This window comes from Hemitrygon akajei, chromosome 9, assembly GCF_048418815.1.
Source record: "Hemitrygon akajei chromosome 9, sHemAka1.3, whole genome shotgun sequence".
Lineage (NCBI taxonomy): Eukaryota > Metazoa > Chordata > Chondrichthyes > Myliobatiformes > Dasyatidae > Hemitrygon > Hemitrygon akajei.
Window position 1 is genome coordinate 54,819,453 of NC_133132.1, and position 24,588 is coordinate 54,844,040.

At 41.1% G+C, this 24,588-nt stretch overlaps 1 protein-coding gene across 2 annotated transcripts in view; it reads right to left on the reverse strand.

The window, feature by feature from the left end:
- Positions 1-24,588, reverse strand: part of mrpl33 (mitochondrial ribosomal protein L33) — a 51,522-nt gene that overhangs the window by 5,405 nt on the left and 21,529 nt on the right. The window contains exons 1-2 of one of the 2 annotated variants that reach the window (XM_073056028.1): positions 13,536-13,955; positions 13,396-13,414 (exon numbers count right to left, since the gene is read on the reverse strand). In XM_073056028.1, coding sequence (XP_072912129.1) covers positions 13,396-13,414; positions 13,536-13,596 — 80 coding nt within the window. In that variant the 5' untranslated portion in view covers positions 13,597-13,955. Of the gene's footprint in view, positions 1-13,395; positions 13,415-13,535; positions 13,956-24,588 lie in introns of those variants that run through there. The other variant, XM_073056029.1, reaches the window with a different exon arrangement.

Here is a 24,588-nt window from a genome sequence, read left to right on the forward strand (position 1 = left end):
GGCTTGCGCCCTGGAAACTTTCCAAGGTGCAAATCCATGGTCTATCTAGACTAATGGAGGCCTACATGCTAGCATGGTGATTGACACAATGACAGAATTAGATGGTGTGGCAAAAATTCAACCTACTGCTTTGGAAAGTGTGTAGAAGAGGCTCACCAAAATGTTGCATGAATTAGAGAGTATTATATATCAAGAGAGGTTGGACAAATTTGGATTGTTTTCACTGGAGCATCAGAAGCCGGGGGGAAACCTGAAAGTCATAAATTAAGAATGGCGTAAATTGAATATAAAGTCAGAATCTTTCTACAGGATAGAAATGTCAAAAGCTAGACAGCATAACTTTAAGGTGAAAGATAGATAGTTCAAAGGGGATGTGCAAGTTTATTTTTAGAGACAGTAGTGGGTTCCTGGAATGTGCTGTTAGGGGAATATGGTGGAAACAGGTACAAAAGCAGTACCAAAGAGACTTTAAGGCAGGGAGGGTATGATGTATACCCTCCCTGCCTGGATACGCAGACCACGTGCAGGCACATGGAATTAACTAGACTGGAATCATGGTCAGCACAGACCTGGCTGGCTGAAAGACCCATGGCCATCCTGCACTGTTACCTCGAGAGCTAATACACGGCAAGGAACACTGAGGTGCATTGAGACTGGTGGAGGATCACACTGGAGTAAGATGAACCGAGGTGAGGATTGCAGTAACGGGCTGATATCTGGATTGGTCATGGAAATGAAGTGAGGTGAAATCACATATAAGAAAGGCCAGGAGGAAAATGTCTTCAACTTGGGCTCTGGAAGATGCCAATGGGGATGATACTGGAGGTAGATTCAATTACCATGTTCAACTATCTTGGTAAAAATATACAGAGCTTTCAGAAAGGTGAGGCAGTAGGGCTAGTACAGACTCAACAGACTGAAGGGCTTTCTTCCATGCTGTAACTATTTTACAATACCATACTTGAAAATGAGTTCTCTTGAAGCCTAGGATCTATTGTAAGTCAGATCTTGGGGTATAAAGTTCAGCTGCAGGGCAGAGTGGAAATCAAAGTGCTGCAGTCCAATACAATTTGTGGTTTGTATCATCAAAATATGAATTACTAGCTTGGTGTGAGAATTTAGGCATTTTAATTTGTGAAGGACATTAACCATGCTTCAGCAATGATTACACTCTTCCAAGAAGTGGATGGCTCTTTGCCAATGTAAGCATTTCACTTGCTCTAGGCTTAACTGATTGGTTGGGGATTTCTAAAATTTCAATTACACAGCTCTTCTAAAGAAAACCAGGTTAATAACTTTGTCCCTGAAGATGTGAAAATGAAACACTCCATCTCCTTGAATTAGTTGTAATCATTGTGACACATACAATGACCTCTACAGCCTGGGTCAGAGAGAGAGAGAGATGGGGGTGGAGAAGGAGAGAGAAAAAGAGAGATGCGGGGGAGAAGGGGAGAGAGAGAGAGAGAGAGAGAGAGAGAGATGGGGGGAGAAGAGAGAGAGAGGAGAGAGAGAGGAGGGAGAGAGAGATGGGGAGAAAGAGGGAAAAGGGGAGAGGGGGAGAGAAGGAGGAGGGGGGAGAGGGAGATGGGGGAGAAAGAGAGAGAGAGGAAGAGGTAGGAGAGAGGTTTTGAAATAAAAACTATATCCTCTTCAAGGATTCACACCTCAATCAGTTACTTAATTGTAAAGTGCATCACTGTCAAACACAATCTCAATGGATATATACAAAATAAGATGTCCTCCTTCAGAGGAGGAACATTGCTTAAACAAGAGATTCTGCAGATGCTGAAGATCTGGAGTCGATGAAGGGTCTCATTCTAAAAGTCCAACTGTTTATTCTCCTCTACAGATACTGTTTGACTTGCTAAGTTCCTCCAGCACTTTGTGTGAGAAATACTACATAATCTTTAGTTCCAAAAAGCTTAGTGCAGCAACTTCACATATCAGCAACTACTAGACAGGAATCAAGAGTTATTATCACTGATTTATATGACGTAAAATTTGTTGTGTTGAGGCAACAGTAGCTAAATAAAGATAAAAATAAACAGATAGTGCAAAAAAAGAGGCAGGGTACATGCACTTTTTAAATCTGTTGGAATTCTTTGAGGAAATATCAAGTAGGATAGACAAAGGAGAGTCAGTGGACGTTCTTGACTTGGATTTTCAGAAAACCCTTTGACAAGGTGCTGCATATGAGGCTGCTAAAAAAGATAAGAGCCCTTGGTATTACAGGAAAGATACTATGATGGGTGGAAGACTGGCTGATTGGCAAAATACCAAGAGTGTGAATAAGAGGGCTTTTTCTGCTGTTGACCAGTAGTGTTCCACAGGGGTTGGTATTGCGACCGCGTCTTTTCACGCTATGCGTCAAAGATTTGGATGACAGAATTAATGGCTTTGTGGGGAAAGTTTGCAAATTATATAAAAATAAGTGGAGGGGCAGGTAGTGTTTGAGGAAGCAGGGAGTCTGCAGAGACTTAGACAGATTAGAACAATGGTCAAAGAAGAGGCAGATGGTATATAGTGTAGGAAAGTGTATGGTCATGAACTTTGTTAGAATGAATAAAGGCATAGATTATTTTCTAAACAGGGAAGGAAATCAGAAATCAGAGGTGCAAAGGGACTTGGAAGTCCTTGTGCAGGATTCCCTGAAGGTTAACTTGCAGGTTGATTTGGTGGTATGGAAGTCAAATTCATTACTTTCAAGAGGACTAGAATATAAAAAAAAGATGTAATGCTGAACACAGTTGGAGTATTGTGAGCAGTTTTGGGCTGCTTATCTAAGAGAAGATTATGCTAGCATTGGAGAGGGTCCAGAGGAGTTCCTGAAATGATTCCAGGAATGAAAGGGTTAACACGAGGAGTGTTTGATGGTTCTGGGCCTGTACTAGCTGGAGTTTAGAAGAATGAGGGGTATGCCACTGAAACCTATCAAATATTGAAAGGCCTAAATGGAGTGGATATGGAGAGGGTGTTTCCTATAGTGGGGGAGTGTAGGACCAGGAGACACAGCTTCAGAATAGAGGGATGTCTCCTTAGAACAGAGATAAAGAGGAATTTCTTCAGCCAAAGCATGATGAACCTGTGGAATTCATTGCCGCAGGTGGCTGGGATGCCAAATCATTGGGGATATTTAAAGCGGAGGTTGATGGGTTCTTGATGAGTAAAGACGTTAAAGGTTCCAGGGAGAAGGCAGAAGACTGGGTTGAGAGGAATAATAAATCAGCCATGATGAAATGGAAGAGAGGCTCGATGGAACAAATGGCCTAATGCTGCTCTCCTATGACATATTCCTGTTCTCTTACAATGAAGTCTAGGACCCTTTATTTTGTTTTTTTTAAGTTTTCTAAGCAAGTGGATGATCTTGTATTTTTCTGTTATCTTCCATCTGCCACTTCTCTGTCCATTTACTTACTCTGCCAACGTACCCGTGAAGCTTCTTTGCATCCGCACTTAAGCAGTCCACAACCCCACCTAGCAGTAATCTTGGATACATTACACCTTCTTCCAAATCATCTGGAACTTGTGGCTCCAGCCTTAATCCTTTTGGTCAAAATCTTTGTCCAGCTGCAACCTTCCAATTCATGGGGGACCCATTTATTTTTATTCTCTTTTCTGTCTGCTAACCAGCATACAGTGCAGGACAACATATTACCTCTAATATCATGTATTCAAATTATTTTCCAATTATCATTTGGGTAGCACTTTATCAAAGACCTGAAAGTTCAAACAGACTACATTAACTAGGTGGAGGTACGAGAGACTGCAGATGCTGGAATCTGCAGTAACTCAGCAGGTCAGGCAGTATCTATTAAAAGGAAATGAACAATGTTTCAGGTCGAAACCCTTCATCTAGACTGAAGAGTCTAGGCTTCCCCTTAGTGTCCCAGCTATCTCCCCTCTGTCTTTCAGTCCAGATAGCCTGAAACATCAACTGTTTATTTTCTACCATAGATGCTGCTGATCAATAGAGTTCTTCCATCAAATCACATATTTCATTGATTAGTTTTTCAAATTCTAATCCCCTAGTTTCAACCACACCTGGCATACATTAAAGATCTGTCGCATATCTGTGTAACCCTCTCAACCTTTGACAGACTTACATCTACCCTGCAGAAAGAAAAGGGCAACAAGCCCATGGGAATGCCATCACTTCCATCTCAAAAACCAGCCTTGCTCCTACATAGGATTAATGTCCTGCAATTCCCTATCCAACATAAGCACCTCATGTACCTATGGGACAGCTCACCTCTTCACCTGGCAAGGACAAGTAGCACACTTGCCATCATCATTGTCATCCTGAGAATCAACTGGAATAAAATACAAATATAGCACTACAAGAACAATTCTAAGTTAACCAATGATTGGGCCCTCTTCAGAATTAACTCTGGCAAAGAGTCACCAAATCTACAGGGTGTGTCCTAAAATTCAGGATCGGATCCTTAAACTGAGAGCCAGTGATTATCATTAGTCCTGTCCAGATGGAACTAAATAGTTTCTCTTGTCCTTTCCTTGATATGTTCCTGCTGTGACTGGAAGAAGAAATTGACCACAATTATATTTGTCATTATTACTGCTTCTTTAGTCAGTTAGTTTAAGCAGATGACTGCTTACCAAACAAATGCAACAACCCTATTTAAACCAATATATCATTGTGGTTTTTGGACAAAACATAAGGAGCTTGACAGCTTAAGATAATAAGAGCCTGTCAGTAAAACAGTTCCATATATTTTGACTCTTAATAGTAGACACTCTTGGTTTTGTTCCCACTAGGCAACTGAAAATACACATTTCATTATTCAGCCCCAGCTGGAGCAGTTTATCCAGTCCTTCACAATTCAAGAAGGATGCAAAGGCTTTAGAGAAGAGTTTTAAAAGATTAATTCTAGATATGCAGGGGTGCAGTTACATGGATAATTGGAAAAGCTGAGGTTAATCTCCTGGGAGCAGGGAAGGCTATATGATTCAACAAAGGTGGTTAAAATTTTGAAGAGATTAGGTGAAAGAACTAAACAATGTTTGCATAGGCTGACAGGTTGATAATTAGAGGGCACCAATTTAAGTTGGGTGGGGAAGAAGCAGAGGTGGCGTAAGCAGAAATTGAAATTTATACATCTCAAGATGCTGTAAATCTCAATTATAAACAAAAAACACTGCAAGCACTCCGCAGAAAGAGATAGTCTCATTGTCCTATTCCTTTCCCCTTTCCCTGCAACTTTGAATAATCTATTTCCTCACTTTCCTAAAGAACTGCCTTCAACTAGAAACATTCACTCTGCTGCTCCCTTCATTACTCAGTTCAGAGTCCCAATTTTGACTAGCAACCTATCTGGGTAATGAACAGTTCACAGGAACAAAACTGTCATTACCTGGAGAGGAACTGTACTGAGCAAAATGCTGGAGAATGGAGAAAGTGCAAGACCTGTAAATTTTACAAACTGCTCTTTTAGACAGTAAGCACATACCCACTGGCAAATAGATTTCTTCTCCTACGATTCTATGAATGTGCTTTGTGACAGGAGACCAAAAAAGCCTTCAGGACCATCAAATCTTCATCCTATGAAATTTACATTTCTTCCATTAAGGTTATTAATTTGACTTTTCAGAAAAAAATCCAGTTGGATTTAATGTAAATGGACATTTTTCAATTACTAACAATTCAGTTTATTTTTCTCCTTATTGGATTTTAAAGAAATAGCTGTATGGAGATAACTCTGATTTCCATTCCCATTCCAACATGTCGGTCCATGGCTTCCTCTCGGACCAGGATGAGGCCACCTTATATTCCGCCTGGGTAGCCTCCAACTTAAAAGCATGAACATTGATTTCTCCATCCTGTGAAAAAAATCCCTCCCACTCCCTTTATTCCCCCGCTGGTGTTTTATCTCTTCTCACCAGCCTATCACTTCCCTCTGGGTCCCTTTCTCTTTCCCTTTCTCCTATGGTCCACTCTCCTCTCCTATTAGATTCCTTCAATGCCAGCCCTCTACCCACCTGGCTTCACCTATCATCTTCTAGCTATCCTCCTCCCCCCCACCCCCATATTTTTATTCTGGCATCTTCCTCTTCCTTTCCAGTGCTGAAGAAGGGTCTCAGCCCAAAACGTCAACTACTTATTCATTTCTATAGACGCTGCCTGACTTGCTGAGCTGCCCCAGCATTTCGTGTGTTGCTCTAGTTATCCTCATGTTGACTTGTCAATCAAAGAAGTTCTCCCAAGTTTGAGGTGGGAGAAACCTCACCCACCAAACAGCAATGAGCAAGTGAGGACACAGTTTCCTACACACAGGATACAATCTCTGCCAAACTTATTCAGTTATTAAACACATTGGAACTAGTTAGTGTACTTGTTCAAAAATGCACCAAATCCAAATGCAAACTGCAACAAAATCCACTTCATTGTTTAACTTCAATTGTTTCATTCATCTTTATCACCTTGAAACTGTCTGGTCATTAATTAGGCAGAATATAGCATTAGACACCCAAAGGAAGAGGTTTAGTGCAAGAACCGAGGAACCAGAAATACTGCTTCTGGTAAGGCCACAGCAAAGTCCGCTTCAAGATGCACTGAAAGAGGATTCAAAGTTCAAAGTACATTTATTATCAAAGCATGTATACAGTATACAACTGAGATTCCTCTTCCCACAAGCAGACACAAGCAAAGAAAGACGGTAAAACCCATTCAAAGAAAAACCCCACACAACAAAGACCATCAAACACCCAATGCACAAAACAACAAATTGTATGAACAACAGAAAGTGAATAAATAACAGATAAGATGTTAACCATCAAACCTCAGAGTCCCCAACAGAGAGTCCACATCCATGAGCTGCTAAGGAGAGTGAAACCGATCGAGAAGCCGATGACTGCAGGCCACAACCACCGAGTCAGTCAGTTCAGTGCTGTGTCGATGACTGCAGGCCACAGCCGCAGAGCCAGTTCTGCGCTGAAGTGTCTCGGTCAAATCGCACAAATAATAAAAGCAGAGTAAACAGAAGTACATGGAACATGAACTGCCGAGTCACCAAAGTGAGCAATAGCCACAGAGCGCATTTGGTGCTAAGGACATTAAACTTAAAACCGCAGAGTCCCCAAAAGTGAATCTATAGGAGATGAACTTTGATTAGGAATCAAATTTTGCAGCATGGGACCCAAGACTCCTGTAACTTCCGCTGGCAGCAGCAAGAGGGAGACTGGTCAAACACAGACAGATGGCACTGAAGACCCATTTGTTTTCCGCTCTTGTCCTCGTCAACTTTAGTCTTGCTTGATGCTTTATTCAGCCAGAGTTCATGGGTTCGTGTTCCACCATTAGGAATCGATGCCCACCCCTCTCATCCTCATTGAATCCTCCAAGAGATTGCAAAAATGCCAGATTATGTAGTCCACTCAAAAATACATCCTTAAAATAGAAATTACAGGCTGCCATCAATCGCAGTTCAGAAGAAGAAATATATTTAGAAGATGAAGAGTAATTTCGTGAGCTGTCTGCAGGAAGTCACCATTGATCGCTGGCGCCACCTTGTCAGATTCGAGTTTCCAACTCCAAATATAAAGCAGCTGTTCTATAAATGAGATAAACATTGATGAGAAAGAAGGTTGCGAATACCTTTATCAGCAACAGTTATAGGGACAAGCACAAGGCTGTCACCCATATCCCCAATGGAGGAATGATACATGATCAAGTTCTCTCCACCACAGGAAGAGACTGAGTACAGTAATTATATTAAAAAGTGCCACTGACAAGGAGGACATCAATAAACTGGAAGCGTCAGTCTTGCAGAAGCGGGGTGAACAGTACTTAGTGAGTAATGTAAACGGTTACTGTTGAAATAGGAACAGGTATCACACAAGATGGTTATAGTAATCTGGTACTGATGCACAGTTACTGCTTTCTTTTCTTCACCGTTGTGAGAAGGTCTTCACAGGGGCCAATGTGGTGCTGGATGGTCTTGCGGACCTGCTCATTTGTGATGTGGTCCAAGTATGAGATGCTCAAGATGTTGCAATAGCATCTCATTTCCAATGCCTGTTTCTTCCTCTGTAGCTCTGCTGTGAGTGTCCATGTCTCGCATGCGTACAGGAAGATGGAGAATACCAATGCACACAGGAGTCTGATCTTGTACTTCATGGTGATGTTGCTGTCCCTCCATATTGTCTTGAGTTTGGATAACGCAGTCAATGTCTGTGCGGTTCTTGCCAGAACTTCTGGTCTTGATCCTTCATCATTGATGACTCTATAAGGAAGTGTAATATTTCTGCTCACGAGATTTGATGAAGTTCCAAAGTATTTATATGTCAATGCTGCTGCCACCTCTCCAAGAGTGATATGACACATGGTCAGAGCATTCAATTAATGTACCTCCTGACAAGGTTTCTTGCATTCAATTCTTGAAACTAGATCAATATGTTGATTAAAAGGGCCAAGAAGACAGTCTATGAAAATTCTAATTTGCATCAGAATGCTTTTAATCTTGTTTAAATTGTTTTGTTGGGATTATAGAGTCCATGGAGAATGCTACTTCCTACACTTGCGATAGCTATATTCAGTTTTGTTACCTTAGCCAAGTTGCTTGTAGATCTGTGACTTCATTCCCAAGATATGCAAAACAAACTTACCAGGATACAGCTCGTTTCTGAATTAAAACATCACCAACACGAAAAAAAGCCACCATTGGCCACTAAAGGAATAACTAACTGTCCTCAATCCACCAATGTCTTCCTAGTGCCATAGATTTTACACAGATTTGGGGTGAAGAACCTACTACTTATCTTCATTGTCATATGCCAAATTGCCACACACTAAAAACCTGACTGTTGGCATTTCTTGCTGTAGAGTACATCAGCAAGGAGTCAAGAGTGATGAGCGAACAACTAAATTCTTGCCTCAGCTTCAGCCATCAGATACCCGCTCAAGCCTTATGAGGCATCTAAGCTATTTTTTCCGTTGGTGTGGAAGAAAAGGAAAGCCAGCTGATTCTTCAAATTCCAATATTACCCCTTTGCTTTTAGTGGAATGTAGGTATTGCTAGGCAAGAAGACTGTGATCCGCCTAATTTGCCTTTACTCAGTTGGTATAACAATAATGAACTTTTACTAGGTGATATTGAAGGGACAAAACCAAAACTCAAACTTAATAAATATCAGAAAGAATTTATAAAAACTGCGCTGGCTGTAGCCAAAAAGGCTATTGCAATTACTTGGAAATCAGATACATATTTAAGTATAGATTGTTGGAAAAAAGAAATCTATGGCTGTATTCCATTAGAAAAAATTACTTATAACTTAAGAGATAAATATGAAACATTTTTGAAAATTTGGGGCCCTTATTTACAAAAGACAGGATTAAATATATAGGTGCTCTGAAGAGAAAATTAATGGCTACTTGGGGAAAGAAATAAATATATATACTAAAGTTATTAAGAACTCCATGGAGCATGTGGAGACCTACCAACAACCAGGCACTCTTTCTTTCTTTCTTTTCTTTCTTTCTTAATTTTTTTTATATAGGGTAGTTAGGGGGGAGGGATTAAGGGGAGGGGGGAAGGGTCACATATCTTTTTTTTTCTTCACTTGTAACCATTTAAAAATTTAAATAAAATTTAGAAAAAAAAAAACAATAATGAACTTGACAAATCAAGTCTGCAACAGAAGCAACATGATACAAAAGGAAAGCCCTGCTGCATTATTACATATCACAACTCTAATTGCTCATATGCTCTAACTGAAAATACATTTTGCTGACAGAAATAATGGTCAAAAAAGCTGCTCAAGGAAGGTTTCAATTTACCAGATTAATTTCTAGTGAGCTTTTCCAAACATGATCATTGAAATATGTGTCCAAAAATTAATTCCTAACTTATCCCTTCATCATGCACAGGCTGTCAACTCATATTCTAAAATGAACCTCCAGGGTCTAAAACACCATTCGTTATTAATTCAATGGGGAAAATTTCCAAATTACATTTTCTTTTTCCTCCCTGTCTCACCTATTCCGGTTGTGTTCTCTGTATCTTTTTAATTGCTGTTATATTATTTCTGTATGTTGACAAGGACAGTACACAATTTCCCAAGTGGAATCACACCAGTGATTCATAAAGTAGTGGGATTACATACACACTATTTTGAGCTCAGTGGTGGTCGTCCGTTGTGTCTCATGATGACAGGAAACCCATGCAAGGAAGTTTTTAAAATGGAAAATCCATTACACTGGGGCAGTTCTACTTTCTCAACCTCAGAAGTCCGGTGGTTTGAACAAGCATCACAACCAAGGGTCTTCCTTAATCGCAATGGATGACCACGATGTCTTCTGAACCTTGTCATGTTCTTGGCTCTCCAGAGTAATGTGGTACCACCTTCCTAGATTTTGGATCTCACTGTAGATTTCATCCACCCAGTCTGCCAGAGCTGACTTTGCATGCTAGGACAACATGTCCCTATCACACCAGGGCATGAGGCAACCAGCTAACCTCAGTATTGATCTATGAAATCATTCCAATATTTGATCTGCTTTACTCACTGGCACTGCACATTGCTGCAACAGCTTCCATTTACTGCCAATTGCTACACTGAGATCTATCATTTTCCCTGTCCAATATGTTTTCCTTCAAGGGTTACAGTCCTTTTTGGGGTACTAGTAAAGCACAACATTGAATCATATATACGAGTCTGATCCAAATCTCCTAGTCTTTTCATGCTCTGGTTTTGAGTCCACCATCTTTTTTTATAAAGTTAGTTATTACACTTCCAATACCTCCAAATTATGAAGAAGGCTAAAGAAACCTCCCCATTCTCTGGGCTCATAACAGTCATGTTTGGAATCAACGAATTACAGTTGGCCCTCCTTATGCGCGGATTCAACCAACCGCGGATTGGGAAAACCCGGAAGTTCTCTCTCCAGCACTTGTTGTTTGAGCATGTACTATACAGACGTTTTTTTCTTGTCATTATTCCCTAAACATTACAGTATAACAACTATTTACATACATTTACGTTGTATTAGGTATTATAAGTAATCTAGAGATGATTTAAAGTATACAGGAAGATGTGCATAGGTTACCGCAGATCGGGATTTAAAAAAATGGAAGTTCTCTTACTAAGTAAGTCAGAATAGGTACATCCGGTATTATTTAGCGTCAGTTAGTCAAGTGTTTGTCTTAGTATATAGTATATATTTTACCGTTCTATGCATATAAAACACTTAAGAAACATACGTATTTCAATAATTAAACCACTGCGTTGCTTAGTAATAATTGTAGCTTTCATCGAGGCAGGGCCTTTCACATGCTCCATTATTCTCACTTTATCCGTTATCCTTTAAAATTGTTCCGATCGTTGACCAACTGTAGCCTAACGCTTTTCCAATGACCGATGGCGTTTCACCTCTTTCCAATCGTTTTATTATTTCCACTTTATTTTCAATCGTGATCGTTTTCCATCAACGGAACAGAAACACTGCGGATTCAGAGCTCTGCTGGGTCCTAAAGACTGGCGCACTGAGACAGGTTAAATAAGATGTTTTTTGGTATCCGCGGGGGGTCCCGGAACCAATTCCCTGCGGTTAAGGAGGGCCAACTGTATGTATCTTTTACAAGGATGGTCCCAATGAAAGATTACAGTGAGTCCATGAGGTTTTGATACTGCTGTGGTAATTTTGTTAAGAAATTCACAAAAAAGTGAACACAAATACTGACTTTTAATAAACACAAGAGATTCTGCAGATGCTGGAAATCCAAAGCAATACACAAAAAAGCTGGAGGAATCAGCAGGTCAGGCAGCATCTACGGATAGGAATAAATCGTCAATGTTTTGGACCAAGATTCTTCTTTAGGACTGGAAGTGAAGGAGGAAGATGCCAGAATAAAAAGCTGGGGGGTGGGGAGGGGAGGACTGGCTAGAAGGTGATAAGTGAAGCCACATGGAAATGGTAAAGGGCCTGAGAAAAAGGAATCTGATAGCAGAAGAGAGTGGATCAAAAGTTCAAAGGTTCATTTTATTATCAAAATATGTATGCAAAATACAACTCAGAGATTTGTCTTCTCCAATAACCATAAAATACAGAAAAAACCATGGAAGTTGTTAAGGCCACCCGCCTGCAAGAAAAAGGAACAAAACTCACAAATCCCAAACCCCCAACCTCTCCGTCACACAAAAACTAACAGATCACCCAACCAGACATGGCAGCTAAAACATCAAACCCCAAACCCCCCAACTTCTCCCTCATGCAAAAACTAACCGATCACCCTCCTGGACTGGACAGCTAAAACATCAAACCCAACCCAACCTCCTCCCACACAAAAATAGCAACAATAACATCAAACACCCAAACCCCTTCCTCACTGAAAAAGTCAGCAACAAGAAGAAATCACAAAAAAACTCAAGGAGACCAATATAAACTACAGTCCACACAGGTAATCACATATGTCTTGGAATTTTAAAAACATCCTTCATCAGCATCGAGGGGAGCAACAGCTCGAGCTCAGTCCTTGCTTGGGCCTTCATCTGGAATTTTCTTGGGGAACAGCAGAGTGCTAGATCACTCGACTGAACTCCAAAACTGTAAGTCAAAGGTTCTCACAGTTTCCAAAACACAAGATAAAAAGAGCAGTAAAAGGCATAGATAAGGTGAAATAATTGACTATTTGGAAGGTGTCACCCGAGGAGTCACTGTTCGCTGACGCCATCTTAAACAGATCATAGGAGAAAGGGAAGGAGGATGGGTACTAGAGGAGGTGATAGGCAGGTGAGTAGAAGAGGTAAGAGGCCAGTGTGGGGAAAAGAAAAGTGAAAGGGGAGGGAAAGAATTACCAGAAGGAGAAATTGATGTTTATGCTATCAGGTTGAAGACTACTGAGATAGAATATGAGGCGTTCCTTCTCCATCTTAAGAGTGGCCCTATCGTGGTAAAAGAGACGGCCATGGACAGATATATCAAAATGGAAATGGGAGTTAAAGTGGTTGGCCACCAGGAAATTCTTCTTCTGGTGGATGAAGCGGAGATGCTCAACAAAGCGGTCCCCCAATTACGTCGGGTCTCACCAATATAGAGAAGGCCGCTATCAGGAGCACTAGATACAATATATGGCTCCAACGGATATGCAGGTGAAGAGTTGCCTCCCCTGGAAGGACTATTTGGAGTAATGAATGCAGAACACTGACTTAACTTCTATAACATTAATTCAGAAAAATGTTATACAGCGAGTTTCCCAAGTCTCTTATGGAACCTTGTTTTTGACAGAAGATAATTGGAGACAATATAAAAAGCATCATTACTTACTTCTAAAACACCATCCGGTCATTAATTACCTAATTCTCACCAAGATGTGAGTCAGAAAAGCATTTAGCATTTTGAATATATAATGATAATAGTAATGAACAATAAAATTATCAACTTACTTTGACTTGCTCTTGGCAACTGCAGATGTCCAACATTTTCGATTTTAAAAAAAAGGAAAAAGAAAGTGAATTCACTTAGTTATTCATTTTCAGAACCCAACATTGCAATTTTTAAATCAATCAGCAAAAATCTACAGAACCTAGGCCTCTGTACCTCCCTCTGCAACTGGATCCTTGACTTCCTAACCAGAAAACCACCATCTACGTGGATTGGAATTAACATCTCCACTTCGATAACAATTAACACTGGTACTCCACAGGGAGGTGTGCTTAGCCCACTGCTCTATTCTCTCCACACCCATGACTGTGTGGCTAGGCATAGCTCAAAGAGCTTCTATAAATTTGCTAATCATACAACAATTGTTGGCAGAACTTCAGATGCCAAAAGGGCGTAGGAGCAAGATATACCAGTTAGTTGAGTAGTGTCGCAACAATAACTTTCCACTCAACATCAGCAATACCAAAAAGCTGACTGTGGTATTCAGGAAGGCTAAGATGAGGGAATACAAACCTATCCTCATAGAGGGTTCAGAGTGGACAGAATGCACAGTTTTAAGTATCTCTGGCCTGCTGTGTTCCACCAGCATTTTGTGTGTGTTGCCAGTGATATTACCTCTGATTCTGATATAATAAAACAGTGCCAGATACAGATCAGCTGAAACTAACCCATGCTGTTGTGTGTGACTAAAAAACTGAGCCACATAGTAGCTATAACTGGGAGATATAAAAAAACATATTCAACACAGACCTTCTGGGGAGATTCAAGTTCTCCTCTGCTTACACAATGTTTTGAACTTTTTACACACAAAGAGAACAATAAACAATTATCTATACTCTTGATGGCTCAAATCACTTAATTTTAACATTTTGAACATAGAGAGTAACTTAGCAGAATTACTTGTGTACAATCCCAACCTGAGAACCACTTTGAATATTCAAAGAGCAAACATGAGGAAATCTGCAGATGCTGGAAATTCAAATGAAGGGTCTCGGCCCGAAATGTCAACAGTGCTTCTCCATATAGATGCTGCCTGGCCTGCTGTGTTCCACCAGCATTTTGTGTGTGTTGTTTGAATATTCAAATACAGGTGGCTGGTCCAAAAGCTTCTGAGCGCAAACTGTAGACACCCAAAATAGATCCTTTGTTTGTTACAGTGTTGGGGGATGGCTTCCTAGTCAGAATAATAAGTGACAAAGCAGAGTTATTCTGAACTGCACGTCAAGTAACAGGGATATGCCTTTCACAATGTGCTAATGCAGGAGATGGACACTTAATGCCTTCCCTTATCTCATTCTGAAGGTTTCAATGATCACAATTAACATGAACAAAGATTTGAACATTACATTCATCGATTGTCTTCCCCTGTGCGGTTTCAACGGTCCAGAATCAAAATGACCCACACCCAGTATTAGTTTCAATAGCATTAAAGTATCGGTTAAGGTTAAACTGTGAACAGGTTTTATTTCCTGAAGACTGGTTCTCCTTTTAATTAACGTCTGCTATCCATGATTTTCTAACTCTAAAATAATCTAACAAGCATTCTGCCAAGATTCCTTGGGAGAATTTAATATATCTTCAAACTATCTATGATCATTTACTATGAATAGTTCTGAGGAAGCTTTTTGGACTTAAAATATTAAATATTAAAGAGGACTTAAAATATCCTCTTTCCACGTATGCTGCCTGAGCTCCGGAGTGTTTCCACCTTTTTCTGTATTTTTCCAGATATCCAGCATCTGCAGCTTTTTTAAATGTTCATATGATTATTTAACATGGTAAGTTCTTGGTGTTAATGGATGGTTTAAGGAGAATACAAAGCCGTTCCACTTTAGCAGGCCAAACATACAGACAGACTACAAATGGTGATGTTGATGTACAATGGGATCTGAATGTCCTCGTATATCAGTCATAAACAGTAAACATTGAAAGCAAACATGCAGGCGTATCGAATTGAATTGACATTATTACTTGCATCCTTCACATACACAAGGAGTAAAAATCTTTACAATACGTCTCCATCTAAATGTGCAATGTGCTATAAATAGTACGTACAACAGGACAGTCAATAAAACACAGAAATACAATTGGTTCAATGTGAATTAATCAGTCTGATGGCCTGGTGGAAGAAGCTGTCCCGGAGCCTGTTGGTCCTGGCTTTTATGCTACGGTACCATTTCCTGGATGGCAGCAGCTGGAACAGTTTGTGTTTGGGGTGACTCGGGTCCCCAATGATCCTTCAGGCCCTTTTTTACACACCTGTCTTTGTAAATGTCCTGAATAGTGGAAACCAAGAAGGCAAATGGCCTGCAACAGGCTTTAAGTCTTCATTTTGGAATAAGGATGTTTTATTACAGGGCCTTTCTTAGAATCGGCATCCAAAATGGAGTACCATGTGCTATTTTGGACTCAACCGCCACAGACGGTTGTGGAGGCCAAGTCATTGGATATATTTAAAGCAAAGGTTGATAGGTTCTTGATTATTCAGGGCATCAAAAGTTATGGGGAGAAGGCAAAAGAATAGAGTTGAGAGGGATAATAAATCAGCTATGATGGAATGGCAGAGCAGACTCAATAGGCCGAATGGCTTAATTCTGCTCCTATGTCTTATGGTCAGATGGTCTTGTTCAACCAGTCTGGACGCAGGATGTGTTAAGGAACAATGTCTTCACTCAGACAGTGATTAACCTGTGGAATTCTCTGCTACAGTCCAAGTCACTGAATACAGTGTAGGATAAAAATAAACACAATTGATCATGCAAATGCTGGAAATCCAGAGCAACAAACACAAACATGCTGGAGAAAATCAGCAGGTCAGGCAGCATCTATAGAGAGGAATAAACAGTCAATGTTTCGATCCTTCATCGGGACTGGAAAAGAAGGGGGGGGGGGTGGAGGAGCCAGAATAAGAAGATGGAGGAAGAGGAAGGACTACCAGTTGGCAAGCAATAGGTGAAACAAGGCGAGGGAGAAGCTACGCGGGTGGAGGGGTGCATTGAAAGGAGAAGCTGGAACGTGATGAATGACAGAGATTAAGGACTGAAGAAGGAATCAGAGAGGAGAGGAGGGTAGACAATGTGAGAAAGGGAAGGGGGAAGAGCACCAGAGGGAATTGGTGGGCAGGGAAGGAGAAGAGGAGGGGAGCCAGAGTGGGCAATAGAAAAATAGAGAAGGGGAAGGGGTAGAAATTACTGAAGATTAGAGAAATTGATGATCATGCCATCAGGTTGGAGGCTATCCAGATGGAAGATGAGGTGTTGCTCCCCCAACCTGAGAGTGGCCTCATCAAAGCAGTAGAGGAGGCCATGGACCAACATGTTGGATTGTGAATGGGAAGTAGAATTAAAATGGGTGATCACTGGGAAAACTTGCCTTTCCTGGCAGATGGAACAAAGGTACTTGATGAAGTGGTCCGCCAAACTACAATGGGTCTCAATGACATAGAAAAATAGATTTCCTGATATAAAAGGCATCAAGGGGTATGGAACTACAACAAAGGACATTAATGATCACACTCAATTCCAATATAACTCAGAGTCCTGCCATGTGCAGAAGTTCGCTGATGACACGGCCATAGTGGGGTGTGTCAGGAATGGACAGGAGGAGGAGTATAGGAAACTGATACAGGACTTTGTGATATGGTGCAACTCAAACTACCTGCGTCTCAATATCACCAAGACCAAGGAGATGGTGGTGGACTTTAGGAGATCTAGGCCTCATATGGAGCCAGTGATCATTAATAGAGAATGTGTGGAGCAGGTTAAGACCTACAAGTATCTGGGAGTACAGTTAGACGAGAAGCTAGACTGGACTGCCAACACAGATGCCTTGTGCAGGAAGGCACAGAGTCGAATGTACTTCCTAAGAAGGTTGGCGTCATTCAATGTCTGTAGTGAGATGCTGAAGATGTTCTATAGGTCAGTTGTGGAGAGCGCCCTCTTCTTTGTGGTGGCGTGTTGGGGAGGAAGCATTAAGAAGAGGGACGCCTCACGTCTTAATAAGCTGGTAAGGAAGGCGGGCTCTGTCGTGGGCAAAGTACTGGAGAGTTTAACATTGGTAGCTGAGCAGGCTACGGTCAATTATGGATAACTCTGAACATCCTCTACATAGCACCATCCAGAGACAGAGAAGCAGTTTCAGCAACAGGTTACTATCGATGCAATGCTCCTCAGACAGGATGAAGAGGTCAATACTCCCCAATGCCATTAGGCTTTACAATTCTACCGCCAGGACTTAAGAACTTTTTAAAGCTATTATTAATGCTTTTTGAGATGGTGATTTAGATGCATATCATTTTTTTTACTGAGTTAAGTATTGTATGTAATTAGTTTTGCTACAACAAGTGTATGGGACATTGGAAAAAAGTTGAATTTCCCCATGGGGATGAATAAAGTATCTATCTATCTATCTATTGGGTGGGGGGGAGGAAGAGAACAGGCTCAACAAGCCTAATGGTCTATTCCTGTTGTTTCCTGCACAATCTGTTGCCTTTGAAAAGACCTACCCTGAATGAACAAGGTCTAAAGTAAGATACCATTTGCTCTGCTTGATCCCAGCAAGACAGAAAATGCTCAATTAAACTAAAAGTTCATGAGAAGACTTAGCTTGAGTACTATCCTGAGATACCTCTCAAATGCAATGGCACGTTAGACAGAATCAGCTGGAGATCAGAACAGAATCTGGTAATGAGGCAGTCTTTAAAACTTCTTTCAGTTCACATTCCTGGCATTTATTATCCAATCCTGACTACCCCTGTAATGGAGGAACTTGGTTAACATGTTAGGGGTTCAGAGTGACACTTGGCCAAACAGGTAAAGATGGCAAATTTTCTGTCCTAAAGAACATCAGTGAACGTGGTGAATATTTACAGCAATGAATTAGTTTCTACGTCACCAGTCCTAAACCTAGTATTTAATTCTAATTAACTGAAATTAAAATACCTCAGTTATCATGGTATAGTTTGAAATCAACAATCCATGCCTCTGAAGCTAGTCCAGTAACTTAAGTGCACAAAGTATCAGGTCCAGAAAATCAGCAGTTGATGCAACATTGATGTGAATAGGATGAATGCAGGAAATTAGAGTGAGGGCACCATATGCATACCATCTGGCATTGAAGTAGAATTCACTGCCCCATGCTGGGTAACACAGAAGATTAAAGATTTACTAGTCAATGTGCTATGCTTCAACTTTCACTAAAATGACTCAATTTATAGCACTTGGCCTTCAAAACCATCGTTAACAAAACCCAGTTTGAGGATCTGAGTCACAGCATTGAATCTAACTGTTCCTCCAATGTACTGCTGAGAGAATGCTGCTTTTTTGAACACAGAATATCTCAGGTTACTCCTTCGGAAAAGGCATGCACTAACAGGTTCGAGCTGTTTGCCCAGTCTCTAACACAGCAAAAGTCAGTGTAATTCAATTTTTCTTTGCCAAAAGGTAATCCAATAAAGCACCTTGACATGGAATAACTTGCTTTATAAGAGCAAGTTCTTTATTTTCATGTCAATGAAAAGGTGAATGACAATGAGAGTACAGCTGATCCAACAGAGTGAGTGATGTCTGTGACTCCAGAGACATCTCATGCTCCTTGTACTGGACTTCCAAAACCAAGACCTCGTTAGTAGCTGCCATGTGTGTAACACAAGGTTATGTTACCACGAGAGAAGGTTATTTAAATAGCCATATTGAAAAATCTAGTGCTTTAATTATGGTCTATATATTATGTCTACAAGAAAATTCACACACACCAAAAACAGGGTCCATCTAGTCAAAGTACACCTCTGAGTGAGGTCACTTTGTAAAGACAAAGTTATTAAGTAGAACAGTACCAAATTAATTTGTTTATCAAGGGAGAGAAAAAGTAAATGAAGAAAATAAAAGTAAACAGTAAGGCAAGAACATCTTAAGGTTTGTAACATTCCAGGGAATAGAAGACCAAAAAAAGAGAAAATGCCTGAAAATCCTGGGAAGGGAACAAGACAGGAGAATATGCAAACAGTCTTGTATTCAGCAGGAGTGTACTTGCACAAAAGTGAACAGGTGTCAGCCCCATCTTCATCAAATCTTCAACAGCCATATGGGATTATTCAGTTCGCAGTAAAAATAGTTATCTACAACTTTTGAATTTTGGTACTCAGTATAGCTTACTATTTGTTGTTCTCCTACAATTTATGTTTATAGTGACTGAAGAGACTGAGGAGCTGTTGAAATAGTAAAGACCAGCCCTTTCTGAGATTGGGTCAATGACAAAATATGCACAGTACACAAAGATTCCTGCAGTCTTTTTTTTTAAACTTAGTAATACATTTTCTCATGAATAATGGCATTGTGCACAATATGGGAGGGGCCTCCAGACATATCTTTTCTAACATTTATGCAACATGGAACAATTTATTCCCACTAGGATACAGTGTACAACCCAACAATATAAATTGAAAACATACCGTGTCAAACCTAGATTGCATTCTAACCATTTCCATCTTGCTAATCTATATATCAAATGTCTCTCAAACAGATTTCTTCTAGTGGTGATATCTGGAATAAAGCCACAGCATCTTAATGTTAGATTTTGTTCACTCAGGAGGGAAATGATATATTTCTTCCCTCGTGAAGTGCATGTGGAAATGTCCTCACTTTGCTTCCCCCACCTCAGTCCATCTGCTACCTTTTATTTCCTAATTCTAGGCCTACCTATCACCTACTTGCCTCTATCTCCCAAATTTACTCCTCACCCTCCCCGACCAAGCTCCATCTGCCCTTATCCTTCACCCCTCTTCAGTCCACCTGTCATCTACTGGCCCCTACCTCACCCCTCACGCTCTCCTCTATGCTGTCCACCCTCTCCACACTCTTGACGAAGGGTCTCATCCCAAATCATCAACAGTTCCTCCTTCCCACGGATGCTGATCAACCTGCTGAGTTCCTCCAGTGTGAGGCAATTGACTGTCACTGGGCAACACCCAAAGTGCTAATGGAACTCAGTGAGTCTAGTAGCATCTATGGAGGGAAATGGACAGTCAATATTTTAGGCTGAGACCTTGCATCAGAACTCAATAACTAGGCAGTTACTTGAGTCCAGATGTAGCATTTCAATCTAAAACATTGACTGTTCATTTTCCTCCACAGAGTTCCTCCAGCACCTTGTGTGCTGCTCCAGATTCCAGTATCTGCAGTCTCTTGTGTCTCCAGCTGACTTTCACTGGGTTCTTTTCACAACAGAATGGTAAAGATTTCTAAGTAAGATTTTATTTTATTGTCTTTGTAAAGATAAGCTGCTGGAATCACAATCATAAATACACATGTAAATGGAATTTATAGAAAGGTATACTTTAACCAAAGGCAAGTGGAATATAGAGCTTCGGTTCTTTTGGACACAGGTGTACTAACTGGCTCAGGAACAAGACAACAACTCCATCTACAGGTTCACCCAGCAGCATGCACAGCATTCTCAAATTATCAGCAGACACTCCCTAGCTGGGTCCAGGCTTGACGTGCAAATGTGGAGAGTGCTGACGTAATAGGTACCAGCTCTGAGCACGTCAGTAGCTAATTGCTGCCTAATTAGGCTTAAAGTTCCGGTGAATTAATTGTCCTATTCAGCTCAGCATCATCATTTCTTTTTTGAACTTTGTTTGTTGCTGAAATGGAAGCATCTCTTGGTATGGTTTCTGTCTCAGTTGCTGGTCTCAGAACAAGGGGGCCCATCTGTTCTTGGATGGTGCACGCACGTCACTAAATGTCATCCACAACTCATCCCCTTAGCACAATTAGTTAGGTGTTAGGTACCAGACACCACTTGTAAATTACTTACTAAAACATAGCACATGTGCATAATTAAATTCAGAAAGCTAGCACCAAAGTCATTTGAAGTTGACTGGTTCCATGAGGTAAAACCCTGATTTAATGCAAAAGTGCATTATACTGAATGGACATACAATCAATTAGTGTGATTGGTAAGGTCAGTGCACCCTGATTGCCCTGCCATTCTCAGCTCTGAAACTTTCAGGAAACTGCCCACCTTGTGAGACACTGCAAGCAAGAACGGATATGAGAAGCTCAACTCCCAATTTCACCAAAATGCAATGTCACATTACTGCAGTGGTGTGTGGAAGTAAGGAGTTTTCACTAAGAATATCTACCCTAGACTAACTCTAAACGGCAATAACACCTGACAGCTGGTAGCAAGTGCTCAGTAAAGCATGTGTTGCTCAGTAGGCTGAATGACCCATGACTAGTATCCGGGCAATCTCTACATTGAAACATAACTGCTTTAGCAGAAGGATCAGATTCTTTGCCTCCGAAACATGGTCAATATTAGCTGATCCTTGCATTGTAGATTGCTCTTTATAAAAAAAAGCCAATATGAGCAAGGATGAACCAGGGTAAAGTTGGTGTTGCATGTTCTTCTCTGCTCTGCTTCAGCAGTGTCTATTCGAGCAAACTACATCTCCTACCTGATGGCTTCCAGTGCCATACTCAACACTCAGTTGTCCTTTGCTTAGGAGATGTCAGAAGATTGCGTTGGTGAAATTCTGGTGCAGAACAGACTTGTCGCTCTTCAGCCTTGTGGAGGGACCTGCTAATTGGCAATACTCCAACCTTCCTAAAATCTTGTGTGTCATTTTAACCAACCTCTCACAGTGGCACCAAGCTCCCAATGAGCTCAGATTCTCCCAGTCTCGGCAGTGACAAATGACTTCTCCGACCAACAATCTGAGTTTTTACAATAGCTCTAGTTGACTGAATTGCAGGATGCCTTTCACTGACTGCCACCTTGGGAAGGACCCGGGTTTGATTCTGAACTCCAATACTGCTAAAATAGAGTTTATGTGTTCTCTCTTTGATGGATGCTCCTCCAGTGTGTGGACTTCCTCCCACATCTCAAGGATGTGCAGTTTGATAGGTTAGTTGGCCACTTAAAATTACCCTCAGTGCATAGGTGAGCAGTATGATAATCAAGAGAGAGGGGATTTAAGAAACATGACAGTGAACAGATTATAATGAAATTATTGGGAATGGATTGCTCTGTAGGCCAATGTAAATTTGACAGATTAAATGGCCACCTTCAATGTTGTATGGAAAAATTGGGTTTCACTCAGGCTGGGACATGGGGTAAGATTGTGAGACTCTATGACTTTAGAAAACATCACCAAAGATTATGTGTGAAGTGAAAGTATATTCAGTGCAGCTAGATACCAGTCAAGTAGTCTTTGGAGCAGAACATTGATGTCTATGTGACACAGGATTCACCTAGGAGATTAGCAAGGAAGCAAGTTGTGAAGAATATGACACATAACTGTTGAACACAAGATATGCTGGAAATCCAGAGCAAGCAGCACCTATGAACGGGAGTAAAACTGACATTTCGGGCCAAGACTCTTCATCAGAGCATGATCGGCCTGATACAAATTTAGCTAGCGAATGCTGGGTGAAAGGAATGGCCCACTGTTTTCATATCTGAATGTCAAGAGCCCAGAGTTTTAGAAACGAAGTCTTCCAGTCTGTTCAGAGAACATGGGCCCCATTGGAAAGCGCAGCATTTAATGTCCATCATTACTTTCATTGAACTGAATTGCTTGCTGGGCCATTTTTATGTGAAAGAACAGGGACATGTTGGACTGAACAACTTGTTCTCAAGTCAGATGTCTGATTATATTTCCAGCTTTCACTGCTGGTATTTCCAACTTTTACAACATTTCTTTTCAACTTACTCTGGAGCGTTCAGAACAAATGTCCTTGAACCTTTCTCCTGTTCAAAGATCCTCATTCGTATGAAAGATCACGAAGGTGAAATAACTTCTTGGCACTTCTCCCTCCACAGGTGCTACCTGGCATGTTATTTCCTGCATTTTTCTGTTTTTCTCTCAGTTTCTTAGTGCCCAGATTTTGTTGATTTTGCTTTACTGAAGCTTTTCCCAACTGCTGTCTTTACATTTTAACCCACAAAACTTAAATTCTATCCTTCCATGGTAATGCTCTCCAACTCTTTCTGCAGTGCATTGACAAACTGCATTGGTGCTGCTTCATGCATCCATGCTGAGCTCCACCCTGGCCTTAAATTCACTTGATCCATCTCTGAAACTTCTCTCCATTCCTCAATCTCTCTGTCTCCATCTCTAGAGACAAACTGTCTACAGACATCTTTTATAAACTTTGCTAGTCCCACGGCTATCTTGACTATAATTCTTCCCACCATGTCTCCTGTAAAAATGCTATTCCCTTTTCTCAGTTGCTTCATCTGGGCCACATTTGATCCCAGGATGAAGCTTTCCTTTCCAGGACATCAGAGATGTCCTCCTTCTTCAAAGAATGGGGTTTATTTTCCTCCACCATTGATGCTGCCCTCATCCACATCTCCTCATTTCCCGGACATCCGTGCTCACCCATTTAACTGCCACCTTAATAGGCACAGAGTTCCTTTTGTCTTCATCCACCACCCCGTGAGCCAACACATCTAACATACCATTCTCCGCAACTTCCGCCATCTTCAATAGGATCTTACCACCAAACATATCTTTCCCTCCCCCTCCACTTTCCACAGGGATCGCTCCCTCAGTGATTCCCTTGTCCATTTGCCCCTCCCTCTTGGCACATATCCCTACAAGTGACAGCAATGTTACCCCTGCCCATTCACCTCCTCCCTCACCTCCATTCAGGACCCCACACAATCCTTCCAAATTGGACAACACTCCACTCACGAATCTGTTGGGGTCACTTATTGTTTCTGGTGCTCCCTATATGGCCTCCTCTGCACTGGTAAGACCTGACATAAGTTGGGGACCTCTTTGTTGAGCATATCCACTCCACCTGCCAAAAGCAGAATCTCCCAGTGGCCAACCATTTTAATTCCTATCCCCATTCCCTTTCCAACATGTTGGTCCATGACTTCCTCTTCTACACAATGAGGCCACTCCCTGGGTAGAGGGGCAACATTTCATACCCATTCCTGATGAAGGGTCTCAGCCCAAAACGTTGGCTACTCTTTTCTCACGGATGCTGCCTGACCTACCGAGTTCTTCCAGCATTGTGTACGTATTCTTTGATCCACAGCATCTGCAGTTGTATTTTTGTGATTTCATACTCTGTCTAGCCTCCAAGCTGATGACATGAACATCAAATTCTCTTACTGATTTTTTTTCCTCTCCCCTTTCTCTTTTCTTCTATTCCACACTCTATAGTCTCTTACTTCTT